The sequence below is a fragment of the Melopsittacus undulatus genome, chromosome Z, assembly GCF_012275295.1.
Source record: "Melopsittacus undulatus isolate bMelUnd1 chromosome Z, bMelUnd1.mat.Z, whole genome shotgun sequence".
NCBI lineage: Eukaryota > Metazoa > Chordata > Aves > Psittaciformes > Psittaculidae > Melopsittacus > Melopsittacus undulatus.
Genome location: NC_047557.1, coordinates 64,713,089 through 64,737,016, shown reverse-complemented (window position 1 = coordinate 64,737,016; position 23,928 = coordinate 64,713,089). Strand labels below are relative to the sequence as shown.

General features: G+C 37.5%; 1 protein-coding gene across 2 annotated transcripts in view; it reads left to right on the top strand.

Annotated features, from left to right (window-relative positions):
• The first annotated feature begins 492 nt into the window (after positions 1 to 492).
• Positions 493 to 23,928, top strand: part of CEP120 (centrosomal protein 120) — a 49,355-nt gene continuing 25,919 nt past the window's right edge. Inside the window, exons 1-16 of one of the 2 annotated variants that reach the window (XM_031043122.2) lie at positions 493 to 694; positions 2,727 to 2,883; positions 3,740 to 3,854; positions 6,818 to 6,959; positions 8,454 to 8,602; positions 9,796 to 9,993; positions 11,975 to 12,202; positions 12,462 to 12,669; positions 13,735 to 13,848; positions 15,195 to 15,249; positions 18,085 to 18,234; positions 19,100 to 19,282; positions 21,562 to 21,658; positions 21,746 to 21,898; positions 22,589 to 22,678; positions 23,192 to 23,284. In XM_031043122.2, coding sequence (XP_030898982.1) covers positions 643 to 694; positions 2,727 to 2,883; positions 3,740 to 3,854; positions 6,818 to 6,959; positions 8,454 to 8,602; positions 9,796 to 9,993; positions 11,975 to 12,202; positions 12,462 to 12,669; positions 13,735 to 13,848; positions 15,195 to 15,249; positions 18,085 to 18,234; positions 19,100 to 19,282; positions 21,562 to 21,658; positions 21,746 to 21,898; positions 22,589 to 22,678; positions 23,192 to 23,284 — 2,184 coding nt within the window. In that variant the 5' untranslated portion in view covers positions 493 to 642. Of the gene's footprint in view, positions 695 to 2,726; positions 2,884 to 3,739; positions 3,855 to 6,817; positions 6,960 to 8,453; positions 8,603 to 9,795; positions 9,994 to 11,974; positions 12,203 to 12,461; positions 12,670 to 13,734; positions 13,849 to 15,074; positions 15,250 to 18,084; positions 18,235 to 19,099; positions 19,283 to 21,561; positions 21,659 to 21,745; positions 21,899 to 22,588; positions 22,679 to 23,191; positions 23,285 to 23,928 lie in introns of both variants that reach the window. The other variant, XM_031043121.2, reaches the window with a different exon arrangement.

The window sequence follows — 23,928 nt, the reverse complement described above, 5'->3', positions numbered from 1 at the left end:
TCTTATGCCACACAGTCACAGCATACATGTAATCTAGGATGTCAGGGGACACTGATACCTGGTATTATTGCTTAACTAGGTGTTACTTCATCGGAAAATAGAGTATCTTCAGAAATGATCTGAGCACTACAAAGCTGCATTTCTCAGGAGCCAGGTGCAGTATCCTCCCCTGAACACATCACAGCGAGAGAAACATAAGGAAACTTCGCTGTTTTAATACACAGGATGCCTTGCCCGAATCGTCCCATTGCTAACCCAGAAAACAGACCGACGGGTCAACACAACCAGAAAAAGCCAACGAGAGAAGTGCGAAAGACATCAGCTGAGGCGCCAGACACCAGCGTCCCGCCGGGCGAAGCCAGGGCGCCGAGAGGCGGAGCCAGGGCGCCGAGGGGCGGAGCCAGGGCGCCAGGGACGCCCCTGTAGCGCCTCGCCGGAAGCGCCGTGCCGTGCGACAGGCGGTGCCTCAGTTGCAAGGCGGAAGTACAGCGGCCGGTGGCAGTTGGCGTTTAAAGGTTCCGAGGCGGTGAAAGGGAGACGAGTGGCGGCAGGGCTGGTGTAGCTCTCGTTGTGGTCTCGGCTCTGCCTCGCGAGCGGCCGCGCTTCCCTGCCTCCGCAGCAGCCCTCGGGCGGAACGGGGAGATGGTTTCCAGGGCCGTGGATCGGCTGCTGATTGTCGTCTCCGTGCTGGAAGGTAACCGGAGGAGTTCGCGGGCTCCCAGCTGCTTGTCGGTGCTTCCGTCCTGGACGGAAAACTGAGGGGGCGGCTCAGTGCACGAGGATGCGTTTTATGTTATGGAATGAGCGGGCTGAGGCTCGCTGCATTCAGTGAATTGCTCAATTAATAACGTGGTGGATGTGCATGTCTTGAAGTAGGATAGACCTCCCCTGGTTTGTTTCTGGGATACTTGCCCAAAACATTATTTAAAATTATATGTAAAATAATATTTAAAATAAGTGGAGTGGCTAGCAGGACTAGGACAGTGATAATCCCCCTGTACTGCACTGGTGAGCCCGCACCTCGAGTCCTCTGTTTAGCTCTGGACCCCTCACTACAACAGAGACATTGAGGTTCTGAAGGGGGTCCAAAGAAGGGCAACAGAGCTCGTGCAGGGCCTGGAGCATAAATGTGATGGGGAACGGCTGAGGGACCTGGGGGGGGTTATTCTAGAGAAGAGAGGCTTGGGGGACTTTATCGCTCTCTACAACTGCCTGAAAAGAGGTTTTAGTGAGGTGGGTGTTGGTCTCTTATCCCAAGTAACAAGTGATAGGACAAGAGCTAATGGTCTCAAGCTGCACCAGGAGAGGCTTGGACTGGGTATTAGGAAAAATTTCTTCACTGAAAGGATAATCCAATATTGGAACAGGCTGCCCAGGGTGGAGTCACTGTTCCTGGAAGTGTTCACAAACCATGTAGATGAGGCCCTTAGTAACATGGTTTAGTGGTGATCTTGGTAGTTGCTGGGGTAATGGTGGGACTTGATGATCTGAAGTGACTTTTCCAACCTAGCTGATTCTGTGATTCTATGAAAGCTTCCTCCTTTTTCTGTACTACGAAACTCACTTGGCCCATGTTGCCCTTTGATCTGGTGGATGCGGGCAGTTGCTCCCACCATTCCTTTGGGATCGAGCCCAAGTGCAGGCAAAGACACCTACACTGTACCGGCCCTCTGGCCCCAACTTCAAGCAACAGCACTACGGCCTTGGTGCTCCCTGGCTGGCCAGACGCCAATGCAGCCAAGGCAGCACACGTCAGGACAGCTTAGCATTGGGGTCAAAATGATGGAGTCCAGCCCATGTGTTGTGGTAACCCAAATCAGTTCATGTCCTCCTTTTATTTATTTCTAAGTAGTACTCTGGTGTCTCTAATCCTGTATTAGCAGTCTACTGTAAGTTTTTTTTAGTGCCTAGCTAGTCATGCTTCATCTTGTATTTCTAATTACTGAGGTGTAATTAGTGTGCTAGTCTGTGGGGTTTGGTGGGTTATTTTGGAGGGGTTTATTTTTTCCCTCTATGTTTTGGGTTGTTTGTTTTTTTAGGGGCTGAGTGCTTTCTCCTTGTCAAGTAAATCTCTGTTCATTTAGGTAGTTTGCCAAGGCAGGTTTAAAATAAGATACTGTTCTCAAACATGTACATAGGCCACACTGATATGTGTAAATTTTAAGTATTCATTTTCTCATTTAAATTATTAATCAGAATGTGAGAGGATACTAAGCACAGGACAAATCCTGCACAACTTCAGTCACTATCTTAATCTAGTAGTGATTCTTTTTCACAACAGTTGCAAAACCATCTATCACTGCTTTCATTAGGTTGTATTTTGCTGCATTAGTGTGGTGCAGAGATAAAATCTGCCATAGAGGAAAAATACTTGGTCTGTCTCTCACCTGTTCATTTGGCCTAAATCCAGTCACAATTTCTCAAAATTAAATCATACCAGTTGCCTAGTTCCTTACTCTCTTTGTTCTTTGTTAATGTCTTGTCTTGCTGTTTCTGTATGCTTTGCAAATATTCTGTTTCATATGCTAGTGTGTGGGGTTTGGTGTCTTTTTTTTGTGCCTGCATAGTAGGAAGATTTTATTTTTTTTTAATATATAGAACACAACTTTAGAATAAGTGCGGGGAAGATGATAGAAGAAATGTGTTTTTATGTAATTGGTTTTTGGCATAAATCTCAGCTCTCGCTATGTTTTTTGTGATGGCACAAGGCAGTTACTCTCTTACAGGCCGCTATTTTCCAAAACGACCCAAGCACCTGCTTATAGTTGAGGCAAAGTTTGATGGTGAACAGTTGGCTACTGATCCTGTAGAGCACACAGATCAGCCAGAATTTGCTACAGAACTGGCCTGGGAACTTGACAGAAAAGCGCTTCATCAGCACAGGTAATACTAGAAACTTCAGTCTAATTTAGAAATAAAACTTAATTTTCTTTTCTTTACCGCTACTGAAATACAGTTTTTCTGTCCCTGTCATCTGAATTCTTTTTTTTTTTAGCTGTGCACTGACCTACCATAATATTGCCACAAGAAACAAAAGTAGTATGTAGCAAAATGAGTGATATAAGGGTATTTTTTTACACTAATGAAATAAAAAAGCCAAGAGCTTATAGCAAATTAATAATTCTATAGTTCAAGCTTTGGATTCAAGCTTTCTTGTGTATATGGTGACAAAGAATTAACTTCAAGCCTGAAATGCCTATGCTAAATTCTTCTGAAAATGTGAAAAATTGAATAAGGTTTCTATAACTCTTATTTAGACTGATAGATTTTAATATTACCTTTGTATTTTCAAAGAATTTTAAAAGGCCATATGATCTTTGAGAAAAAAATGCTTAATGTACCTTGTGCTAGATACCTTATCTATGTCTCTAAGTATTGTTTGGTGCTGTCACAAAGATCTTTTGCATAAGTCCTGTTTTTAAGGTACCTTTACACATAAAATTCCACTTGCATGTGAGGTACAGTGCTTATTTTTTGTATGTGGATGATCTTGCATTTATTTGTCACTAATGATTTTAATAGCACTGAGGGCTTGGTGAGACTCCAGTATACTCATCTTACAAAATCAAGCCACTTCATTTTGTCCCTTAATGATGAATTTTAGACTTTTGGTATAAACTCAGTTTCTGACCTACATAAACTAGCTATTTAACAATTTTGTATCATTGCTATGCTTGAAACTTAAATTTGTGAACAGGTAACTTTTACATTTTGGATTTCAACTGAGTTGTTGTTTCAGGCTGCAGCGTACACCTATCAAACTCCAGTGTTGTGTGTTGGATCCTGTATCTTCATCTAAGGATAACATAGGCTATATTGTACTTGATTTAAGGGCTGTACAGGAAAAGAAACAGGTATGTTATGGGTTTTAAAGCTTTAAAAACTTATGTTTTGACACTGATACTGTTACAGATAGTAGAATTTCAAATAAGGCACAGGCAAAAATTGAGTTGTATTTTGGAGTATGACTCCTAAGTGATCATGTACTTCTCTTGGGTTTTTTTAGTTTTTTTTAATAGGCCTCAGTGGAAGATGTGTTAGGCAATCAGAAGTTCTAGTCCCTTAGCACAGCATAGTATAAACATAATGTAATTATATATATAAGTTCAATCAAAATTCTGTTGTGCTTGATCAAAACATTACTGTGATACAGGTCATAACAGTGTCTTATTTTGTCCTTCATAATGTTCCTGGTGTCCTTAAGGCTTTGTAATCCATATAAATTACTGTGCACTTTAAGCTGAGAACCTGAAGATTGATAGCATACTTTTCTTGCTAACTTGTTTACTGTACAAGTTGGTGCAAAAAGTATGTTCATTTAGTCTTCCAGGAATTGCTCTATAGAATTTTTTAGTATAATAATGTACTTAAAATAGGGCAAACTTTTGGAAATAAAAACTAAGGCGTATTTCTGTAGGTCATAGAACGGTTTGAGAGGGACCTTAAAGATGATCTAGTTCCAGCCCCCCTGCGACAGGCAGGGACGCCTTCCACTAGATCATGTCACCCAAGGCTCTATCCAGCCTGGCCTTGAACACTGCCAGGGATTCAGATACCTACAGTGTCTCTGGGTAATCTTTGCCAGGGCCTCACCACCATCACAGGGAAGAGCTTCCTAATATCTAATATAAATCTACCATCTAAGCTTTTCCCCATTGTCCTGTCACTACATGCCCTTGTGTAAAGTTCTCTCCAGATTTCTTTTTGGCCCCTCTAGGTACTGAAAGGTACTAAGGTCTCCCCTGAGCCTTCTCTCCAGCCTGTCTTCCCTCACTAGGCCTGCATTTTCCCTAGGTTTTATGGTTTAGGGTTTGGGTTTTTTGAGGGGTAGGGTTTTTTTTGTGTTTTCTTTTTTTTGTTTGTTTGTTTGCGTTTTTTGTTTATATTTTGGTTTTTCTACTTGTAGTGGGTTTTTTTTGTGGGGTTTTTTTTTGTTTGTGTTGTTGGATTTTTTTTTTTTGATTGTGGGTTTTTTTTTTGTTGTTGGGTTTTTTTTTGCTGTTTGTTTGCTTGGTTTTTTTGGTTTTTTTTTTGTTTGTTTGTTTGGGTTTGTGTTTTTTTTTTTAATCACCAACATACCCATAGAAGCTTTTCCTGTTGCCCTTAATGTCCCTGGCCAGATTTAATCCTGTCAGGACTTTAACTTTCCTAAGCTGATCCCTGACTGCTCTGACTATTTCTCTCTATTCCTTCCAGCTTCCCTGTACTCTGTAGGCTTCCTTTTTGTGTTGGAGTTCGTACAGGATTTCCTTGTTCATCCACAGAGGCCTCTTTGCTCCATCTTTGTCAGCATGCATTGCTCCTGAGCTTGGAGAGGTGATTCTAGAATATTGAATAAACTTCTCCTTGAGTTTGGAGAAGGCGATCTTTGAATATTGACCAGATTTCTTGGGCCCCTCTTCCCACCAGGCCTTTATCCCCTTGTATTTCACCAGGCAGATCCCTCAAGATACCAAAGTCAGTTCTCCTGAGTTCCAGGTTAGCAAGCTCACTGCACACCCTCCTTGCCCTAAAGATCTCAAATTCTACTGCTTTGTGATCATTGCTGCCCTTGAGCTTCATGTGCCCCACAAGCCCCTCCTAGGGGTCCATGTTCTTAAGTGGCTAAGCCCATGGCTGAGGTATCAGTCCTGTAACAATTTGTTGATTGGCCAGCTGTGACTAGCCCTTTTCAACCCCTTCCCTGTGATCAGGAGGATTGATGAAAAAACTGCCTATGCTCCAGAGTCCCTTACTGCTGCTCCCAGGGCTGTAATCTTTCTTGATACTCCTCAGACTGCTCTTAGTTGAATCACTGGTGTCCATATGAAACAGCAGTGGATAATGGTCGGTCTACTATGTGAGGCTTGGCAGTCTTGGTTACATCCCTTATATGAGCCCCTGGTAAGCAGCACATCTCTCTAAGGAGTATGTCAGGTCAGCAGGTGGGTGCCTCTGAAAATCTCAGGAGAGTTGCCTATTATTATCAGGCACTGCCTTTCCTTAGTTGTTCTGGCTGTTACACAGGGAGCAGATCGAGCTGCCATGCTCAGCTCCAGCATATCTCATGATGTGATGGGTCTTACATCTTCAGTCTGTAGAATGACAAAGTGGTTCTGTAAGGGCACCTCAAGCACTGAGAGAAGTCTTGTCCTTCTGCAGGTCCTTGCCATTGCAAGCTTCCATTCTTCTGCATTATTGTCCCCTCTCCCTTTTATGTGTGCTGATGGGCAATTTTTTGGCTGTAGGTCCACTGCAGTCTGCACATGGAATCAACTATCCAATTCCTTCTTGCTCTTCCCTGATGTTACACAGCCTCCACCTGCTGCAGGAGGTCCTCCGCCTCAGCACACTGTCTGCAGGCAGGTCTACTGGCTGTTCCTGCCCCAAAAGAAAGGACAGGGAACTTCCTGCAGCCACAGATCTACACTGCAGCCTCTCCCTATAGCAGCTCTGTCTGGGTGGAAGCATCACCCACTGCCAGCATAGATGGTGCAGACCCCTGCTGTAGCCTTTATGATGGGTGCCCACCATTATTGCCTTGAGGGGCAGGTGAGTGCCCTTGAGCTGTGTAGATGGTCACTGACTGGTGCCCAGTTGCTGAGTTATGCGGACTTGAAGTCTCTGCAGTTCACAGGTTTAATGTCCCTTCTCCGAAGGTGTGTCCTCCATACACACCTTCTTGTGCAGATTGTCACACCAAGCCCAGGCTGATGCACCGTGCTCTGTTTGCAGCAAATGAAGTAGTGATTTAGTAGAAAAGCTAGAGCAATTTTTCCTGTAAGAGTATCATATTATTTTAATGTTTTAAAAATACTTTTTGTTTTTAATCATGTAGGCACCCAAATGGTATCCTCTGCTTAGTAACAAATACACAAAATTTAAATCTGAAATACAAGTAGGTGTTGTGTTGGAGACTGATTCAAAAGCACTGGTTGGTGGTTTTAAAGCAAAAGAGGCATCTCCTAGAGAAGGGAAAGGTAAGTAACACAATAATATCACTCACTTTGAATTAAAAATGTCCTCACTTCTGGATTCCCTTGTACATGCCTCTTGGGTAATTAGTGAAATGTGTCAAAAATATATTAGAACTCAGATACTAATGATAGCAGGTGTCCTTATGTGCTGTGCTTTTTGGTCCGTTTTTTATCTGGGATCTTTTGCATGCAAGTTAATAGTTTAAAAAAACAAAACCAAACCCACAGAAAAAAATAAAAAACCCCAAACAACTAAAAGCAGATTTTTCTCCCCCTTATTCCCCACCTCAAAAACCTATCTATATAACTTCCAAAGGCTTGAGCCTCTGATGCAACTAGTGCATTTTCTACTACTTGTGTTCTTGCCTTGAGGGGAAGTTTTTCCTAGTGGTAAATTCATCATCTGCTTATTATGATCTCTGGTTTTGTAAAAGAACTCCCTTAGCTTACTTCCTCCTTTCAGGTTCACATCAAAGCACTGGGAATTTTGCATACTGTAAACATTATGCAAGAGCAAGGAACTATTTTAAATGATGTGTTAATCTACACTTCTCTTGTGATCTTTCTGCCCACAATCTCTTCTCATGACACTGGCAGAAAATACAAAATACAAGAAATCACATACGCTTTCATCCAGCACTGTCTTCTACCTCATGTTTTCTGTGGAATAATTGATTCAAAGAAGTTTGACAGCTTTTCTGTTTCTTTTGCTATCTCAAGATTATTTAATGCCATATTTAGGTATTGGAGGAAAACTGATGTGCAGATTTTTCAGAGGCTTAAAGTTAATGTTACAAGCATTGGGTGTGGCAAAGCTAGACTACCCACAGTGTACTCAGTTAAGGAGATGTTTTCCTTTGTATTTTTAATTATTTTCCTTTTTTTTTTTTTTTTTTGCTTCACTGACCTAAGTAGTCTAAAATTTCTAGTGTTTCAAATGGAGCCTTTAGGTTAACTATCAAAAGTGCTGTGGGGCTATTACTGTTTGGTGTAAACTGAGATGCCTTGAATGTATTGAATTACTAGCACTATAAGCTAGCTTAGCAGAATACAATCAGTGTTTATGCACTGAAGTTTTCAGCTGAAAAATCTTTAAATTAAACATTCTGCAAATGTGTGAATGATACATACTTTCAACAATTGAACAGGTTGCCTTATGCAGTTACTTCATTCCTTTTCATGAGTAAAAGAAACAGCATGGTAGACTGTAATGCAGTGAAATAGTCACTGTAATGTTATTCACTGGAACAGTAAAAAAAATTTGCAGGGGCATTCTGCCTTTGAAATAACATCTGTGTTTACCAAATAGAAATTTTATTTGTTTTTTCTTTTTTTTTGTAGCTATGTATACTTAGGGATTTCTTTGTGTGAAATGCCTTGGAAGCATCAACAAGACCTTCTATTTGTAATTTTTCTTTTCACACATACAATATCTAAAAATAAAATGATAGGTAAGATTCCTGCAGCAAGTTACTTAATTTGTTTCTTCTCTCTTAGCATCTGCCCTTCTTTCTGGACTAGACACTAAAAGTATTGTACCAGTCTTGAATGAAGAAGAGGGTTGTCATCAAATTGGACCAGCGGAGTATTGCAGAGATTACTTTGTCTTGTCTGTGACCATTGTGTTTGCCACACAGTTGGAACAGGTTTGTTTCATTGCTTTTAAGTTTGTTTCATAGTTTTTAAGAAGTACTATCTCATGCTGGTATTTTTGCCCTGACATGCTTTATTTCCAGTTAGAATTTTTGTATTTTAAGTTTCCTGTACTAATTAGCTTTGTCCCATATTGAATTAATATATATGAGTTTGGATTTTTAAACTTTTATGTAGTGCATGTGAAATTACAGATAAAAGATCAGAATGCCTTTGGAGCACTAAAATGGCATTTTCTTTAAATCATGAACTTCAGTGAAATGCATACATTTATATCACAATATAGTATTAAAAGTATGCTTATGGATAATATCAGTCTTCAGTGTGGTGCCCACATATGCCCAGGTTCAATGAAGACAAAGTATCTTTCAGATCCATAAGATACATGAAACAGTAGGGCTTATTTGTTGCGTAAGGAAGGATTTACTAGGTAGAATTAAGGCCATGCTGATGTGATTATTTCAGCTTTAGGCTTCAGCTGCTGTGTTCATGCTGGCAGTACCACACTGCTACACATTGTCTGATTTAAAAATAGAGGTATGCCCAAATTACTGTGAAAGTCATGACTCCAAGCCGGTGTGATTTTAATTGATCTGTAACTTAAAGTATATGAAAAACTCTCCTCACTCTTGTCATATTTTTATTTTTCCATGGCAGAATTATAGGGCCTTATGAAGTAAACTTGTTGTGATCAATCTGGGGTAGCTTGCTCCTTTCTAGGCACTGAATTCACAGGTGTAGTGGCTACAGAATGAAGTAGCTATTTTTGGCTCTTCCAGTCTTTATTCAACCATGTAAGCCACATTACATAACTCATTATCTAATCTGCATTGTTTATACTATAAAGATATTGTGGAGGCACTGCTGATTTCTGAGTGCTTGTGCAGTACTTGGCATTATTGAATATATGTCAGTTACAGCCCTTGGTGCTGGTAAATCTTCAAGGTAGTTCAAAGTGGGGCATTTTGCAAGTTACTGGTATACTTCTATAGTAAGATATTTTTCTCTTCAGTTTGATTACTAATATGAAAGTTTTCATTTTGTGTGTGTAGTGCAAACTAAGATTAGTTCAACTACTTGGTAGGTTGAGATAACTTTCAGCTCTTTAATTTCCAAGCTAATACTTAAGGATTACTGTAACTGCACTTTAATGAAGGTAGTATCTCCTTTTCTGCATCTTTTTTAGTTAGTTTCTACTACTATGAAGCTTCCAGAACGACAGCCTGAGTTTTTTTTCTACTATTCTTTACTGGGAAATGATGTCATAAATGAACCTTTCACTGATTTAATTAATCCAAACTTTGAGCCAGAAAGAGCCTCAGTTCGAATACGTAGTACCGTTGATGTCCTTCGAGTTTATTTTTGTGCACAGTCAAAATTGCAGGTAAGCTGTTTCTTCTCAAATGGGAATGAAAATAATGAAAATAGAATATGGCTCAGGCTGGAACCAGAAAACATTTCTCGTTCCAGAACTAGATTGTATTATAGTATTTCTGCTCAAATATAAGTTAATTCCCTTGCTGATATGAAGGAAACCCTAGCAGCACCTAGACGGAGTGCTGTCTCTTCAGTACAGTTGCTATACTAAGCTGGGTTATACAACATGATAAAAGGTATTGCGGAAACATGATATTCCCAAAGTGTTAATGTGGTGTTCTCCAGAGCACGTAGCTCTGGGTCTTGTTCTGCAATCAGGCCATCTGCAACCCACAATCTGGCTTTGTGCTGCCTGTGATAACCTCACCCATACCAGTTGCTTAGGTCACTTTTTTTTAAGCTCTAAAATCACTGTGTCTTCAGCACCCTTTGTGAATAACAAGGGAGGTCTAGTTTTTTTTCCCCACTCATTAACCAAATACTATTTTTACATACACGGCAGCTATATTTGGGCTGTTACAGGATATTACTTATCTTTAGTTATGCCTTTAAATGGGGGATATGGTTTAGTGGTGGAGTTGGCAATATTAGGTTTACAGTTGTACTCATTGATCTTAAGAGTATTTTACAATCTAAATTATTCTGATGCATAATATTAGATAGTATAGAGAGTGTTTATAGCAATCTGTGTCTGGCTCATACTTATTATAAAATGAGATTATTTGATTGAGGGTAGTATAGTTTCTAATAGCTGGTAAGTAAGACAGTGTTATACAAAGTCTTGGATCTGGACCCCTTTAAAGTTATTTTTCTTTAAACTTGTACAGACTATTCTAGTTTATTATCCAAGTTTAAGAATATTCCTGTTTAAATCTTGTTTCAGGTTGTTCTGGGTTTTTTTTTTACTCAACTTTAAATATTTTTCTAATTGCAGTTTTGGGAAGAAACATGGACTGACGTGTTTGGAATTTAAACTTAGTCTATGGTCTTGAAAGAAAGTATTTAATATAACATACGTATGTACACATATGGAGAACTGTGTGTTTTCATCATACTAAAGAATGACTTTTTAAACAAGTTGTCATGAGGTCAGATCCACATCTTGATTTACAGTTTTCTTTCTCCAACTTCTCACCCAGCTATTTAAAATTTAGGATATAGGAACAGACCATGGTATTCTGATCCTTAATGTTTAATATATTTTTTCCAAAACTGAAGACTTTATTTGTAAAAGGTTCTAGCTGCCAGACTTGGGGGGACAGGTGGTTATATGTGGTACATGTGTACGTGTGTATACGTACCCAGGTATGTATATTGGCAGCTGACACATTTTAGCATTAAAGTCTTCATTAAGTGCTATAAATATTAAGGATGAGATTACAGTGTTCTCATCTGCTAAAAGAGAACTGATACATGAGTTTCAAAGAGTAACTTTCACTGAGGAAAATACATTACCTTAGATTGTGGGGTTTTTTTAGATCATCTACTTATGTGTATAAATACTAAGTTGTGGAAGGAAGAAAGAGTTGACTCAAGTTTTGAAAAAGGAATAACGCTTTTTACTAGGGATTAAGAGCACAGTTATTCAAAATCCTTGCTCTTTAGGTGGTGTCTAAATATATACACAAAAAGCTGAGCTTTACAGTTATACATTTTGAATGTCAGTGTTTCAGGGACAAGAATCTGTGCTGTGTTTAGAAGCCACAGACTACTTAATTCGTTTTCAAAAAGGATGGTATGACAGGCCCTTAGAAGGGCAATGCTGTCATTGCTACTGTACTAGCACTGGGCAGTTCCTACCTTCTCAATACTGAAATTTTGTAGCTGTTCCTGCACTTCTCAGAACACTTTTTCTCAGCATACAGGGACTGGACTAGGAATACTCATTTTAATGTGTTGCACTTTTACTACCTTTAGTAGAGGGTGAGCAGACAGTTCAAGTGGAAAGGGACATGCAGTTACATTTAAACACCTTTGTATGTATGCAGATCCATCTTTGCTGCGGGGACCAGTCTCTTGGAAACACTGAAATACCTCTGTCTGGATTACTGAAGAAGGGAAATGCAGAGATGGATCAACATCCTGTGACAATAGAAGGAGCATTTGTCCTTGTTCCACCAAATAGAGCTAAACAGAAACTGCCACAGTTGCCTTTGGATATGGCTCCTACTGTTGGGGTATCCATAATTCTGCAAAGGGAGAACTTGAATGCCCAGGTATAGCTTACACATTTTTCGTTTGTTTAGACAGTGTTGTACATTTTCATGTTTAAGAAAACATAATTGATATTTAAAGTCATATTTGACAGTTAAGTATGTAAAAGAACCTGAAAGAATTAAGTTGCTTTATATGAATATTCCTTCCATTGTTTCATTTTTCTGTGTCAGGAAAATAATCTCAAACTATAAAAATGTTGTAGATGGAATTTTTCAGTGCAAGCCATGATCAATAAGAAAACTATATTACTTCATTCAGCCTGTGATTCCCTTAAATGCTCCAACTGGATCTAATCAGCCACAGGAGAAAGTACTTTCAGCTGTTAAAGGGAAAACAGGGGGCCTGCAGCAGGGATACCAGAATCCCCCATCTCAGGTTAGCCACTCTTCTTCAACACAAGATGAAGCAACAGAAAGTGAAGTGGAAAGTCTTAAGTTTGAAAAAGGCATGAAAGTAAAGAAAAAGGGTATGTAGTATATAACTTCTGTTTTTTACCCAGTTGTCAAGTGTGGTCTTGGATCATGTACTGTGCATTTGTGGTGATAAATTTCAGGCATATAAGCACCACCTGCCTTAGAAAAAAAAACAAAATAAAACAAAAAAAACCCTCCACCCCAAACAGGAGGGAAATAAATGTTTTCAAAAACTGTCATATTCAAATTACTACATTTGGCAGAGCCAGATTGGGGATTGAGTGGTATGTAGGTGATCAGTGGTGTGGATGGTTATCAGCATGGAAAATAACATAAATGCTTGAAATTCCCTGAATTTGAGAATGGAAAGGTTCAGTACAGTGCTCATGAAGTATCTGACTTGCATGAGGAGATAAAATAGTCTAATGTTCACATTTAATAAGTAGAAAGGCAGGGGGAATGTGGTATTTGTAAGATTTCTAATGAATTTACTATGTGTATAATTGTGAAAACAAACATCCATACTGCAGATTCTTGGACACAACTAAGCAACTGAAGTTTTTGTGTGGTTTTGCATTATCCTTTTGCAGGGACTTGATATCCCACATAGCCTTGTAAGACTTCCTTTGTTTTGTTTTTGATTTGAGGATTGGTCTGGGGAGATGTCAGAAAGGATCAGAAGAAAGAATGCTACCATGATAGAGTAAAGCTCATAAGAAAGAATGTTAGTTTGCTAAATGTTACTGAATGTGCATCTTAAGAGATGGTTTATGAATAAAGCCAAATTACTGTATTTCTAATAATACTTGTATTACTGTTTAGCTTTTTTGGAGATTGATCCTAAAGACACCAAGTTCTGTAGAGGAAAATCTGTGTTCCAGAGCATGCTCTCAGGATTTGTCTGCTGATTAAGCCAAATTTTCTTTTAATCATAACTTACCTAAGCAAAAATTAAGTCCTTTATGTGACTGTATCAAGGAAAAGTATTACAAACCCAACAGCTAGTCTGGATTTGCAGTTAAGAAATCCAGGATTGTGCTTTTTTATGAATAGCAATCATTTTATAACTGTCTATTTTGGTAAGGTGTGAAACATGTAATATCACATTTATCTTTCAGGGCTGGTGGCTGAGTCTTGTCAAGTGGTTAACAAATGGTGTACTGAAGAGCTTCCAGTTTTCAAATCACAGGACAGACCAAAGTCACCTCTGTTGTCAGATCTGCAAAATCCTAGTAATGCAAAATCTATTGAATTTAGTACATAGAAGGAAATTTAAATATATTAGCAACTTAAATGAATTTTTGTATGTTGTCATATGGCAGCCTCAAACTCCTGTTCAGCCATATCATTATGCCAAGCACTTCAGTGGCACTACCTCAATCACTTAAAATCATTTTATTCCTATGTTGTGCTAACTAGCTGATGTTGAAGTGTTATTGCATTTTCCTTTTTTGTATTGTTATTGCTAATGCAATTAAACATGCAGGGAAAAGATAAAGTCAATGCTAGGAATGAGGTATTTCTCTTAAAATGGCAAAAAATGAAACATTTTAAATAATTATGAAGAAAGACTCATAGAGCAACTAGCACTTAACAAAAGGCAACTGAGCTCTAACACTTTAACTTTCTTTCTCTGCTTTACAAATTGAAACATTTTTGGAGGATACCTTTGACTCTGTAAAACTTGTAGTTTGGCCTTTTACCCTTTGAAAGCAGTATCAGGTGCCACTGTAAGAACTTGAGAAGCCTGGATGCAATTGGACAGTCACTAACCATAGCTTCTACTTCCTAAATTATAAAATAGATGTCACTGAGGGTAAGTTCTTGTCAAAGGGCATAAGCAGATACACTTTACAGACCAAGCTAGAACATTTTAGTTTATTTCAGTAGTTAAACCTCAGCTTGGGAGCCTCAGTTGGTTCTGCCTTACACGAACACTGCTAATTGACCTAATTCTCTGTGGTTTTCAGTCCTAAACTAAAGAGGTTAATTAATCCAAAGCAAGCTAAGTTAAAACAAATGATTTTTTATAGGCCCACTTCTTCTGCATGCCCTCACATTGGCTAGGAGCAATTACGTAAAATGTTGAAAATCAGAATCTTGTATCATCCTGATGAATGTAATGTGTTGGATATTACTCTAAACTTCAGTGAGATAGACTTACATAGCTTTAAAAATTAAATTAAACCAAGAAAAAATACTATGGCATCTTTTTAGAAGATTTAAAATACACTGGGGCTTTGGTTTGGTTTTTTTTGTTTTTTCCTTTGGAAGCAGTAACTTACAAATAGAGTAGCTATTTTTCACAGTATTAGCTTATATTGCAAAGAATTGAAATCTGTTGGGAAAGCAACCTATCTGTACTTGCATTTAAAAAATGAGACCTAGCTGTAGTATATTTTGTTATTTTGATCAGAAGAAATAATTAAAAATACACACAAATTCTCTATGTTTTCAGCTGATAATGGTCCAGTAGCTTCATCTCAGCCTATCCCTGTGGGTGCATCCAGTTCTTCTGAGCCTTCAGCACAGAAAATTGTTATTCCTGCAGCCTCTCACCATTTTTGCTTTTCAATAGATCTGCGAAGCATACGTGGTCTGGAAGTTGGTTTTCCAATAAATTGCATTTTAAGGTATGATTTATTTTTGTTGATCTTATTCTTTTTAATAACAATATATTTGTTTTTCAATACAAATCCTTCATAATCTGAATGATTGCTGGAGTACGCTACCTGATGCCTTTCAGCTTTAGGTAGCTGATTTTAATTATCAAATTCCTTGGAATGGTCATCTGCCTCATCACTAAACTTCTGAGCATTACAGCATTAAAGATAGTATGTAACACTTCACCTACACTGTAGTTTGCATTAAATCTCACTTGAATATCTGAGCTCAGACAATACATATCATCAATCAGTCCTTTGAGGAAAAAAATAATTAGTTGTCTCTTTACTTTCTGGCTGCCTTTCCAGGTGGCTGAAGGATTAATTCAGTAGCTTTTCATAGCTTCACCAAGAACTTGTAGTAAGAGAGAGATCACCTGGTTTGTGTGTGACAGTGAATCTAAAGGAAGAACTTTCTAATCTTGAAGTGAAAAACCAGTGAAATAAATGCATTATCATTCTGAGATGTAGTTTGGGGGTTTTTGGTAGTCTTTGTGTAGAAGAAGCAAATCTTAGTAGCAAGAAGTAGCATCTTTGTTGCATTCATTTGTGGGGTTACAAAAAAGACAAACTTTTTGGATACATGAGGTTTGTGGCTGAAGCAAAAGTAGAAAACTACCAGTGCTAGTTTTGAACAGATGCTTAGAGATTAATTTGTTACTGATGTCAACATGAAATAAAAGTATGGGAGCACTTTTGGAGAATAAGCAGACATTAGCTGGGAGGTGGGTGCAAAGTTGGATGAATAACCAAAAAGATGAAGGACCAATTAAAAGTAAGGGTATTGAACCCACTATCTGTATGCAGGTGGGGTTTGGTTGGTTTATTAGCATTGCTAGAAAAGATAGAAACTTTCTTTTACCGACTCTGAGGACAACCTACATCTTAGTTTAGGTTGTTTTTAGAGTTTAAGATAAGGAGTTTGTAGATATAGGTACGGTTTTGTAGCTTAAAAAAAATCATCCTACTCGGAATATTAGTGTATTGGTGCCATCTGTGAATTCAGTGGCTCATAGCAGTTTTTACAGTTTGCCTTCCATTTGGACCCTTTTGGTGCACATGATGAAGCATATCTATGAGTGATGATTTGGTTCAACAGTGTTGAATTTCTGTCTATGCATCTCTATTTGCTTTGCGTCTATTGTTCTGACAAGAGTTTGGTTCAATACAATTTTAACTGTTTATCGGGAAATCTGTTCATATTTATGATTCTTGAAGTTTTGTTTGAATTGGGGTGAAATGGTGAGGTTGGGTTGTACTATTTTAAAACAACTTATCTTACTGGTTAAAAACATCATTAATGGTTTTATGTGTAGGCTATATTATTAAATAGTATGTGGAAAGCTACATAAAATGGATGGAATTTTGTCACATAAAATTAAAATTGTTTCAGAAGAGTGACAGCCAATAAATACTATTGTTTCATGCACTTCAGTTTTCACAGTCAGTGGTGAACATGGCAGAAAACTAAAGAGGAGAAACATCTAAATGTGTAAATGCTAAGAAAAGTTGCAGGGTAAATAGCCACATATTTTCAGGATATTGGAAGCATTATTTCATTCAGGTCTAAACTAGCTCTTTAAACAGCTCTGCACAAACAGTTGAAGTGTGGAATTTTCTAGGTGGCAGCATTTGATGCAGCATTTAGTTTTTTAGTAGCTTGGCTGACAGCTGGCATGATCAATTTGAGCAAAGTGAAGTTTGAGAGGTTCCTGGTCTCCCCTTTATCATAATAGTTTATTATAGACTAAGTAGTGCCAGTAGAATAGTTTCAGGCCATACTGTAAATAGTCATAGAATCATAGAATAGTTAGTGTTGGAAAGGACCTCGAGATCATCTAGTTCCAACCCCCCTGCCATGGGCAGGGACACCTCACACTAAACCATGCCACCCAAGGCTCTGTTTGGGATGAAGCATTCACAGCTTCCCTGGGCAGCCTATTCCAGTGCCTCACCACCCTTACAGTTCATATTTTAACCACTGTTTTGTCAGGAATCTACCAACCTTCCCTGTAACTCACAAGTAATTTTTGCTTCATACCCTATTCTGTCACTCATTAGCTATTCTTCTATAAATATTTCAATAGTATATGTAACATGCTTCTGTATAAAAGGCAACTCATAAGTTATGCTGTCTTGAAGACATGCATATTTTAAAAGTTACCAACATCAGTAAACTTTATGCACTTCTCAGTGATACTGCTCTGATTAAAAGGGAAAGAAAAAAAGAGGAGGAAGCTTCAGCGAAAAACTTTTTGCAGCTGCAAGTTAAGCTCACTGAGGCTTGAAAGTATGCCCCTGATTTGACTTTCCTCAGTGATTTAAACTGAGAATTAAAACCTTAATTCTTCAAATGTCTCTGAAATTTTCAAATGGTTCTGAAACTGTGTGTGTATACTCAGTTATCAGTTATTGCATGTTAAACCAGTCTTAGCTGTAAATACAGCTGCAGATATTTTCAGGTGTAAATTGTTCCTTAAAACAATATTCCTTTCTTATTTTTCTCTGCTCACTTTATATAATAATTGCAGAATTTTAGTAGATTATTTCACATGGTTGTGAACATACAGGTTATTAAAGCTCTTTTTTTATCAAAATAACAATGAATATAGATGAAGCTGGATCAGTGCTAAAGTAAATGAAAAAGTGAATATTTGAAAACTAAATTTTGTTACAAGTTTGTGTAAGTTTTGCTAACGTTTGTACAAGTTGAGCTTTAATAAAATGTCTAAACTGGTTTTCTTGTTGCAGAAGGTATTAAAAATTCATAAATTATTTCATTATTTTTGTTATTGTTTTCATTAGGTACTCATATCCATTTTTTGGCAGTGCAGCGCCTATTATGACAAGCCCACCTGTAGAAGTTAGAAAAAACATGGAAGTCTTTCTTCCACAATCCTACTGTGCTTTTGATTTTGCAACTATACCTCATCAGCTTCAAGATACATTCTTGAGGTGAAGACTTAGTTTCTTTTTATCTTAATCACGCTTATCCTATTTTTTTGTTGTAAGTACATTCATGTTCAAGTGTTTTACTTAGGATCATAAATTTGGGAATCTAGTGAGGAATCCAAGTGCTAATGCAGGTGAATATTTTAATGTGTTGCTCTTCCAGTTTCTCAGGTACTTCACTTAAAGTTAGGGACTAAAATTCTTGCATTTATCTCTTGAGTACTTATGCAGGGATCATTGCTTAGAGAAACAAGTGCTGTAAGTTGTTAAATGCTGATAGTGTAGTTTTAACAAAGTGTTGCTTCAAATAGAATATGTAAGGTTTTTTAATTTTTGTTTTTAATACATGATGAATATCCAATGTTCCTGAAAATACAGCAGGTACCCAGGAAGCTGAGTACAGTGTTGAGGGCTGTGGTACCATTTTCCCAGTAGTCCTACCAGCTTTTGGTAGCTGATTAAGATGTAGAATAAAGAATCATTGAACTAGTGGTATTTTGAAAGAGGAGGTGGAGGAGATGTGTTCTGAGTGGCAGTGGCTAAAATATATTTATAAATTAAGATGTTCTAGATCTGTTAAGGTTATTTAGCCAATCACTCTCACTGTATCATTGTCTCTTCTGATAACTGGAAAAAGAAATAATAAGCTGATGAAAGTAAGTGATAGAGAAGATAAAGTCAGTAATTTTTTCCTCTGAATGAGGGGCAGTAAATCCATCTTTTTTTTTTGTTTGTTTGTTTTATTATAACTGGGCTATCACTGATTTGGTAAGTTGCTTTTAGAACATGAGGTCCTTTTCCCAAGTTAATATGAATGTTTCCTCTTTTGTTTTGATGCCTGACACTAAGAATCATTTCTGTGTTTCAGACTACCTCTGTTGGTCGAGTTGTGGCACAAGGATAAAACAGCTAAAGACTTACTTCTAGGGATGGCGAGACTTCAGCTTTCGAATGTTTTGGCTTCGGAAAAAACCCGGTTCTTGGGTAGTAATGGTGAACAGTGCTGGCGTCAGACTTACAATGAGACAGTCAGTGTCACAGCAGCACAAGGGTATAACTATTTGAGAAACCCTACTTACTCTGTCACAAGTTTTGAGGAATTGTTTGCTTAGTGTTTACTTGAATATGGGCAAACCCCAGTATAGGGTGCAGGGTGGGAACAGACATCCAAGTGATTAAAAGTTAAATTGCCACAGGCATGTTGTGCTACCCCAAACCACTACTACAGTCATCATAATAGACCTTTATATAATTGTGATCTTCTGTCAGATTTACAGATTAAAAAAAAATAGTTGAAAAAATGTTATTGAGGCACCTTTCTGTGGAAATTAAATGCTTAGCAATTGCAAGATGCTGCTGATATCCCAGAAAATAGTTAAGACTAATTATCCATAGTATGCTTTTAGATGCTACTGATGCTACTGACTTCAGTGAAAGTTAGAAGAACAAGTATATTTGTAGAGTAGAAGAGGTTTTCTATTTTAGGGTTATATTCTGTGGTAGTAGCAGGGGCTTGAGCCTGTGTACATCAGAAGAAGCAGTGCTATTTGTTATGTTTTATCTGAAGATAAATGTTCATTTACCTAGAGGAGTGTTGATCCTTCTTATGTATCCGAAGAAACGTATTGATAGTTAATTCTGGCCCATATCCTTATTGGAGATGTAAAGTGTGCTAGTAATCAATGTCTAAACCTAATCTTTTTCTGTGTGATAATGGAACTTGATTATGCCTTTAGAAATAAATGTAATTGCTATAAAGACTGAGGCTGGGTTTAAACCTCCAATCCTCCAGGTGATTAAACATATTTGATGCGCAGGAAACTTCAGGTTACTGATACAGAGGCTGATATACAATTTCCCTCCCAATTGGTAAAATACTGATATCTGAGTTTGTTTTAACTTTTCAGTGTGAAAGCCATCATGGCCTGATTCTGTGAAGAGTTACTTTATGATCTCACTGTACATGAAGGCTCCCACTTTCATTACAAAGTTTGCTGAAATTAAGTCTGGTTTTGCACAAAACTTAGTAACCACTAGATGGCATTCTCAGAATGTCATCAGGTGTCTGCATTTTGGTGTGCTGATACACTGCTAGCTTTGCTCTTGGTGTATTGTTGGTTTTATACCGATATGTTAAACTGACTCTATTACTCAGATTTCAGAGGTCTACTGAGTTGAATCTTTTTTTCTTTTTTAAACAGTGACAGAAAGTTGTAAGAATCTGATGCAGTAATTTTTGTTAAATTACATGAAATACAAATATTGCTGGTGGATTTTTTTCACTTGCAAATAGCTGTGTAGAGGACTGCATTTTTATAAAATATTTTAGTATTGTTTTTCTGTATTTGCTGGAAGAGAATATATGTGAAAAATATAGCCATGGTTAATTCCTGCAGCCTTGTTGTAAATTGCTTGATAAGTAATGCTGCAGCTTCCACGATTTAGGTGGCTGTGTAATTGCCTTTGCATAATTCGTAGTTATAACTGAAATGATAGCTTTGTTTCTGACCAAGTACAGGTCTGCACTGCAGTGTACTTTCGTGTTAGACCAGTGATAACCTTTGGTTACATGATTTGTGCGTATTTCTTCTCTTAATATAACTGTGCAGAAAAATACCTTTGTTTACTACATTTTGTTAGTGATTAGAGATGAGGCAGCCAGAGACAAACTGTTCTACTTAAGCAAAAACTGTGACTAATTTGAAATTAGTTTATTAAAAATACCTGTTATCTAGACATTTTTTCACTGTACAGGAGCAGGTAGTACTTAACCTATAAGTGTATTCCAAGTTGTCAGTTCTGTGTGCTGAAGCTTTCAGAAATGAGCTTTTAGTAAGACTGAGGATGGCGTACCACACCTGGTATGCTAAATGACTTATACTGTGGATAGTAGAAAGTAACTGATAACATTTTAAGAATTCATTGAGTGTCTTGAACAAAGTCAGCTCAATACCTGTATTCAGCAGGTATATTTGTTAGATTTAGGACTACAGGTACAATTTAGGATCATTCGCCTGTTACAGGGGTGTAATCAACATAATCGACATCAACATAATCCGCAATTATAGTAAGCTGTTAGTGAAATAGTTTTCCAATGAGAAGTTATCTATTGAAGTCAGAAAGCTGACTGAAGATGTATAAATCCGTCCCTGAGTTAAAACAATAGGCATGGGAGAGCATGTTTATGCTGTCACATAGGCAGACATTTAGAGTCTCTCAGCTTACATGGAATCTTTTAGCACTTCAGCTTTTTGTGTTTGTGTGTTGTCTTGTAATTCATTTTCTGTATTTTTAAGACAGTTTTTATTAACACTCTAATGCTGTTTATAGGTCAGACAGCCGAATAGCAGACCTTTCATATGCTATCACTTTGGAAGACCATGGGCTTGTGAAAATGCAAGAAGTTCTGGTGTCAGATTCTTCTCAAGTAAATTTTACATAATCCTTTTTTCCCCCTTGAATGCTTCTTTGAGAAGTTGGATTTCCAGTTAAAAATCCAATGCTACTGTATCAGTGTGTAGGTGCTGGTCAGCAATGGCATGTCCCTCACATTCAGCCTCGTTGTGCCCAAGAAAATCCTCCAGAACCTCGAGAAACACTTGAATACAAAGCTGCACTAGAGTTGGAAATGTGGAAGGAAATGCAAGAGGACATTTTTGAAAATCAGGTTTTTATTCTTCATTTCCTAAACTGCATGACTGCCAGAGAAGCTTTAACAGAATTGATGAGAGGAATATTTCTTAAACTTTGCCACTCTTTCAAATAAGAACTAACTTTTGTTCATGCAGAATGTTAAAACTTCAGATTTACACAAATACATTTCATACTTTTAATGCAAAGATTGTTTATCTTCTGTATAAGTGATTGAAGTAGGTACTAGACAGTAAAATGCAGAACACACTTCACAATTTCCCCTAAGTCCTTATGAATTACAGTAGATACTCCAGATTCAAATTACTGGTGTTAAATATTAATGCTGCATTTCTTTATTCTCAGTCTAAATCCATTGCTGCATTTCTACTCCTGAAATCACTCTAGGTGTTTTTAGAGGTGCATGCTTCCTTTTAAAAGATATTGAGAATCTAGTGTCTATTTTTTAGGGTATTTTTTTTGAACTTGGGCTTTTTACTTAAAGGTAAGATACCTTTAACTAAAAGGTAAGATATATCTTTCACTATCAAAATCGTACCTTGTTACATACGTAAGTGTACAAAACTTTGTTTTTAATTGTTTTGCTGCAAGGCTTAGTTCTGCTAGTACTCTTTCCTTTGAAGTTGTACATCCAACAGTTCTGATTTGGTTTTCTGGTTTTGGGGTTTTGTTCTCCCTCTTTTTTTTTTTTTTTTTTTTTTTTTAGCTTAAAAAGAAGGAAATGGCCCATATGCAAGTACTTGCAGAAGAATGGAAGAAAAGAGAGAGAGAGAGAGAAGCGTTAGTGAAGAAAAAGGTAAGGAAACTCATACTTGCTGAATGTGTCATTGTAAATATCTCATTGCTATAAAATTTAACAAGATGCTCCGTAATTATAGCATAGAACAAAGGGTCTGTGATTCCTCTTCACACCTGCTGGTATGCTTGCATCTAGTCAACAACAGTGCAAAAAATAGCAAGTAGCCTTTAATTGTATTTGTTCTTTTAGGCCTTTAAGTTAGCTTGCTTTCACTGGGGGCTTTTTAAATTTGTCTTTCACTTGTGTGGTCAAAAAGCACTTCTAAACCCAGCTTTGCATGGAAACTGGTTAGCCTTTATTGTATAAAAGCTCTCCATTGTTGATTTCTTCATTAAAAGCAATGTAAATCTGTAAACAAATTGTCAGTATTTTATACTGTAGCAAGAGTAAATATTTGCCTGCCTAAACCATTCTTTGTATCACAAGGAAAAAAACACTCTCTTTTGTGTGTAGGGTTTTTTTGGTTTTTGTTTTGTTTTGGTTGGTTGGGGTTTTTTTGCTTTCCTTTAGGTAGCAGAATATGCTGATTTGGAAGAACAACTTCAGAAAACCTTGAGAGATCTAGATAAGCGAGAACGGCAGCTTTTTAGTGCTGAATCAGAGGTAAAAAGTGTTTTGTCATTTTAAAAAATGCATATTTGCATGAGCTATTTCTGACAGTTTTGTTGAATTTTCACATTGACGGTTGTGACCTGTGTATAAGAACTGAAATAGACACATTCATACCAATACACATAGGAGCACTAATAATTTAAGCTAAGTTTTATTACAGCTGTACTTTTTTACTCAAATGGAAATTCAGTGAATTTAAATGGGTTGCTAGAATTACAGAACTGTAAATTTTCTCCTCTTAACAGATCTAGAGTGTCAGTGGAGACACTTACATAATGTTACCATATCTCAATTTTAAATTTACTACTGTCACGGGAACATTGTACACATGTACAAGAGTTCTTCAAACAGTTTTTGCTAGGTTAACCATTGAAATAGAAGGTGACAAGGAGATCTGGGAGAAAATGACATTGTCCAGGTTTTATTACCCAGCACTTTGATAGAGTTCCTATTTTATACTACTTTTTTTGTAGTGAAGGGACAAAGAAGATATGGGAGAATCCAATAACTACCATTGTTTCTAGATCTCACTGAATTTCCCCAAAATGTGGAAATGGGGTGCAAGTACCGAGGGAAAGTAGTTGTATGAAAAGAGAAAATAAAACTGTCCAGTTTTGTACTTCATAACAAACTCA